Below are 6,445 nucleotides of genomic sequence, written 5' to 3' on the forward strand. Positions count from 1 at the left end.
GTGTGTGTGTGGCCAGCTCAGCCCACCAGGGGGCGGGCTGGCTGGCATGTGGTGCTGGGGGATTGAACCGTGGTCCCTGTGCTTCGCTGAACTTGTTCTAAGTAGGTGCTTTAGACCACTGAGCCATCTCTCCAGCCCCAACAACCCCATTTCTGTGGTACCAAAATCACACTTACTTCCCTCATCACTGGGACATGGTACCCAACATCTACAACTTAAAGGAGAAAGTTGACTTATTTCGACTCATAATTTATAGAATTTTTAGTCCACACTCAATTAGCTTCAAGGAAAGTGGAATGGCAGAGAAGAAACAGCTCATGGCAAGACAACAGGAAACACAGAATCAGATCAAGTGAGAAGAGAAATAGATACACGCTTCTAAGCCCTTGCCCCACAGCCCACCTCCTCTGACCAGGCTTCAACTTGCAATATCACATTTAGCTATAATCCACTGACTATCATACCCTCATGATTCAATCAATCCCCCAAAATGCAACATATGATCACATGAAACTTCAGAGGAGACATTTACATATAAACAGTAATGAACAGCATCTCTCCCTTTTTCCTCCCTTGATCTTTCATTCCTGAATACCATGCCCTGAACTGCATCTTCTCTGTCAAGATCCTCTGTCATCATGCCCTGCCTTCGAGCTAGCAAAACATGGACTGAAACGTCTAAAGACTCAGTAGAAATAAACATCTCATGTTAAGTTGTGGGTATCAGGTATTGTTCACCAGCAAAAATGGAAGTCACTAAGACAGATTTTGGTACCACAGAAATGGGGTCTTTGCAGTGATGTTACCTGATTTGGAAGTTTAGAAGCATTTGGAAATGGATTGTGCAAGGAATTTGAACAGGTTTGGAGATGTCAACTGGAGAAGCAGCCCTAAAATGTGGTAAGCTTGATGGAAAATTCTGGACAGAGTTTAAAAGACCAGAATGTTATCAGTAATGTACCTGATAAAGATCAGGCTCAAGAAGTTTTAGGAGAGAAAGTATTCATTGGCAGTTGGGCTATAGGCCATGTATGTTATACTCTGGAAGAAAATTTGTCTGTATTTTTGCTCATGCCTGGAGGCTTTGTGAGAGACAGACTAAGGCCAGCAAACTTCCCTGGCAGAGGAAATGTCAAGATAGCCCAACATTCATGTATTTGCATGGCTATTTTGGGGAGATTTTAGCTGACTCCATCTGGAGAATCAAGAGCAAAGAGTTTTAAAAGTTTTGAGTTCACGGAGGATATACTTCAGTAGCATACCACCTACCTGGCAAGTGCAAAATCCTGAGTTCAATTCCTGGTATCAAAAAAAAGTTTGAGTTTGGCTACAAAGCAACCAGCAATAAAGTTGAGTCCTGGAAAGATGGAATGTGGGAGAGCTTGGTTGTTTAACATTTAAAAGAAGGCAAGTACTTTGGCACTGGATAATAGGAAAGCTAACGGCATGTCAGGAAGAATCCAAGACCCACCTTTCACAGGCTCAAAACTGTAAAAGGTAAAGACTTCGATTTAAGGAGAGAGAGCCAGTGTACTCTGTTGTAGAAAGCCCAATTAAGGAATTGATTCTCTTGGATTCAGTTCAATGTGCTCAACCATCCAGGCACTTGGAAACCTCTGCAAATAATAGCAAGATGGAAAAGTGCTCCACTACTGCTCTGACAGCAGACCTTGGCAACATTCACAAAGGTACTGGTTTTAAATGCATGCAGAATGCAAGAGTTATAATGGGGTCAGGGAGACTTCCTCTCAGATTTCAGAAGGCTTCGGCAGCCAGGTAGTGTATCCCTAAGAGCCAAATAAACATGTACTGAAAACTCTGGATTTCTAAGCAAAGATAATACGCCCTTAAGTTGTGACTGTCGGGTATATTTTCTAGTGACATAAGAGCTAACTAACTTATATTTTTAATCTACCTCTATTTTTAGAATATCAGTAAACTATGTATTTTCTAAATAAGTCTTCATCCTGAGAAGACTTCATGTTTTAGAATAAGAGAACAAAATAAATTTAAAACTATAGTTAGACAGGAACAATGCCTCATATTGTCCATGTTATTAAAGATTAAAAAAATAATGTCCCATACCTAAATTTTTAATATGGAAAACTTTTTGGCATGTGAATCCATATTTCATAAAGACCTAATTGAATCACACAAGAAGTTGTACATACTATAGTGAAAAAGAATCCTAAAGTTGGGCCTAGTAGGAAAATTAAATCTAATCCAGAAATTTGGTTCAATAACTGAGAAGTTAATAAGCTTTCAAAATAAAATTAGAAAGTGCTAAAAATAAATTAATGCCTCTTTCTAGATTCCTACATATTCATAACAGGACAAATCATGGAAAGATATAAACTATGACAAATACAGTGATAATTCATTTTCTAACATAATGGAAATTTCTAATTTGTTTATTATTTAACAAAAAATAGAAAACCTATTTATTCTTTCTCTTCTTAGTTTACTCAAGAAATAATTAATGTACCATGATACAGTTGTCAAAAGCCCTACATACACAGGTAGTTCAGCAGTTTGGTTTTTTGGGGGAGATGTGGGAGCAGAGATTTTAAACTAAAGGGGTTGGGAAGATGGCTCAGTGGAATAAATGCTTCCCTGGCAAGCGCAAGGGCCTGAGTTCAATCGCTGGATCCACCCCCCCAAAAAAGAAGAGAGATTTAAACTATGCTTCATTTGATACATATGTTTTCCATTAACTTCCTTTCATCATCACTTTTAAGGGAAAACATGATCCTGAATATTTTTCCTAGTAAAGACTTTTCTAAATTTAAATTTTGATGATTTTTTTAAAACTCACAAATCTGTTCACAGAATTTTACAATAATCAAATATGAAGTCTACAATATACAGCCTATTTAAGTTTCATATGAAATTTAAGTAGGCTCTGTATTTTAGGGTGAACAGCAGATATTAAGTTTCCAAGCCTTATGGAAAATTATTTATTTAAATTACAAAACTACTCATGAAAAAAAAAATCATAATGTTCCATCTGGTTTATTCTCAAAGAAAATAGGCCCCATCCCAAATAATACAATAGTAAAGCTACATGTTATACATTTTACATATTATTGGTAAAAATGAACTGCAGTTCCTTTCCTACCTCAACTTCATATATATATATATATATATATTTTTACATTTTAAACTTTTATACAGACATTCAGAAAGCATTGAATGCTACCATCGATAAGACTTACGAATCAACATGCAGAACCCTCTGGCCACTCCTTGAACATGCAGCTGCAAAGATGGATTCAGGCAAACCTATAAAAACACACACCTATATCATTTAGAATGTAAAAATATATGTATATTCTTATAAAAAATTTTCAAGTCATGCTATCATTGTAGACTCATTGAAAAAGAAGAATTATCCTTGTTCAAAACTACAGTTTGCACTAATTATATTACTAGAGGTTCCTTAAACATACACCACTGCTATAGACATTTTTATGTAGAAAATATTTTTGAAAAGACAAAATTTATATATTTTCACCTGAAAATTATCATAAATGAACAACTGTAAGATTACTGTTTGTATAAGTTTGATGTTTTCAACTTCACCAAGAAATAAATCTGTATATGTATTCCAAAAATGAAAAAGCAACCTGAAATTCAAGTATGTTAACCTATTATTTATTCACAGCTTAAAAATAAGTTATAGAGTACAAACTGAAACTCATATCTATCTCCAGAGCTATAATGCCTCTAAAAGGGAGCAGCACACTTTTGTTGGTTTAAGAAATATGACCAGGTATGGGCACATGCCTATAACTTAGCACTTAAGAGGCTGAGACTGGAGGATCACTGTGAGGACAAAGCCAACCCTACATAGGTAGCAAGACCCTGTCTCAAAAAAAAAAAAAAAAACAAGAACTATGTTACCTTATTCAAAAAGAGGCCATTTATAAGATATAATATTTTACTTTTAGTCAGTATAGTAGTTTGCAAAGAAAAACTGCTTTGAATTCAAATGTCATATAATAAAGCTGATTATTATGAAAGGAAATATGTATCATTACTGTCAATACAAACAAAAAGATAAAATGATCAAAGATAATATTGAATAATTTAAAACTTCAGGTTTCTACTATATTGTAAATTCCAGCATGTCATTAAGTTTTTATCAGATCTTCCATTTCAGTGGACATTCTTACATTTTTATATCAATCATTCAAATAAACCATGTTTAAAAGTTTAGTATAAACTCAGGCATAGTGGCTCATGCTTATAATCTCAGTATTCAAGAATCACTGGCAGAAGGATTTCCTCAGGTTTAAGCATAATCTGTGTTACACAGTTAATCTATGTTACACAGTGAGTTCAAGATAAGTCTAAACTACATAGCAAGACTGTCTCAAAATAAAATAAAATTGTACATAAACAAACATGAAATAAAAGCTTAGTACAATTCTTTAGAACTACCACTATGAAAAAATATCCTAATCCCCTGTACTTCACATAGTAGCAAAAAATCGTGCCACTGTTTTGGTCAGAGTTTAAACCATACACAATACATCAAGGATTTCAGGAAAAAGATATTCTTTGAACAAAAGTGTTATATGTACATGAAAGCAAGAGAAAAACCAATCTTGGGCCAGCCAAATAGCTCAGAGAGAAAAGGAAAAAGAGTACTAAGTAAAATAGGTGGAGTACTCTTTTTTTAAAGCTTTGCCTAGTAGGCTCCCTAACTTTACTCTTTTTATTTACTTTAAGAATACTTGCTTGAATTTTTCCTTTTCCCTATGAGGGTTAAATTCATGTTAAATATTCTTACTACAACACATTTTAAAAATAAAAGAATGGGGTCAGGGAGATGGCTCAGTGGAATAAGTGCTTCCCTGGCAAGTGCAAGGGCCTGAGTTCGATCCCCGGTTCCACAAAAAAATAAATAAAATAAAATAAAAGAGTGGTTAAAACACATTGTGGAGTTTGAACTTAAACCTTTACAAAATGGAGTCTTAAAGAGGATTTTAATATAACAGCATAAAAAAATCAATGTTTCAGAAAAACATAAAACCTCATATCCCAGGATGGAGTATAAGCTTGCATAAAACTGAAGTCTTAAGTTTAAAAAAATGCTTATTTAGGAAAAAGTAACACAAACCTTTGTTCCATTGACAATTTAGTAAAATGACTGCTAGCTTTGTTTAAACCAGTATAAGCTCAATTTTAATAACTTTTAAACCTGTAATTAAATATAAATTCCTTCTAATGCTTAAAAAAGAAAACAACACCTGAATCATTACCCAAATTCACATAACATTCTTATAACACATTTATATGAGACATAAATTGCTTATATGAATTATATAATACTGGCCTCGAGGAAAAATTAGAATGAGCTAAAAACAGATAATCCAGATCAAGGTCAAATCCCACACAGCATTCCACAGGTAACACTGTAAAAATGTGTGAGCACAAACATACAAGTATAATTTCAGATTTTTTTTTTCTAGTACCAAGGATTTAACTCAGGAACCTGCGCTTGCCAGGTAATTTCAAATGTTAAACGGAACTAATAATATACTTCATTATCCCCATTTAGAGAGGGATGGTCAAAATGATATGAAACACCTTACACAATGCTTCCTGGTATGTCACTGACATTTGATAAGTCAAGATCAAGAGAAGATACTACTTCTCTTCCTTCTACACCCTACTCCCCCAGTAAGTTCAGATATTTGAAAGAAAAAAGGTTATTCACTTAACATTTATCTATCTTCAAAATCTAATGACTTAAAATCATTTCTGAAGTGCTTTTTAAATACACATACACAAGGAAAGCTTATCAAATATTGCTTATCATGTAAGCTTTATATATTGAACATGATTACTAAATTGCAAGGCTGTACCAAAGAATTTATTCTGCCATAGCATTACAGGGAACAGGTATAACTCTGATGCACAACACCAACACTTATAGGCAAGTCATTTTATTAAGAAGGTAAATATAATGTATGAAAATAGCATTTCACAAGAGATATAATGGAAGAAATTGAGGTTTGGTTCATCACATCCTTCTCTACTGAAGTTCTGCTATAGAGTTAGCAACTAAAGGGAAAACATACAGTAAGAATACTATTACGTATGGTCAAAGTTTTCACTATTTTCTAAAACCTACCTGGTAAAATAAAGATGTTTCACTATCAAATGAAAGAAGTAGGCTATAATCAAGAGAAAATGGTAGGAAATTAATACTTTCAATAATTTCCCCATAAGATTTTACAAGAATGAGACGAGTTTTCATTGATTTTTCAAACTCCCCTTTTAATCCAAATCCTCAATGTTGAACCTGATCCTTTAAAATTATAATACTTAAGAAGAAGGACAGGAGAGGGAATGGGTGAAAAGATATATCTATGTATGGAAACAGGATGGTTTGGACAACTGTACTGTGGATTTCTGCTGGTCTATGGAAAGGAGC

General features: G+C 34.1%; 1 protein-coding gene across 1 annotated transcript in view; it reads right to left on the reverse strand.

Annotated features, from left to right (window-relative positions):
• The window catches only part of Chm (CHM, Rab escort protein 1), a 309,216-nt gene that overhangs the window by 278,178 nt on the left and 24,593 nt on the right, over positions 1-6,445 (reverse strand). Inside the window, exon 2 of the mRNA XM_012516367.2 lies at positions 3,216-3,282. Coding sequence (XP_012371821.1) covers positions 3,216-3,282 — 67 coding nt within the window. The remainder of the gene's footprint in view (positions 1-3,215; positions 3,283-6,445) is intronic.

The sequence above is a fragment of the Octodon degus genome, unplaced genomic scaffold (assembly GCF_000260255.1).
Source record: "Octodon degus isolate 3935 unplaced genomic scaffold, OctDeg1.0 scaffold00103, whole genome shotgun sequence".
NCBI classification, from domain to species: Eukaryota; Metazoa; Chordata; class Mammalia; order Rodentia; family Octodontidae; genus Octodon; species Octodon degus.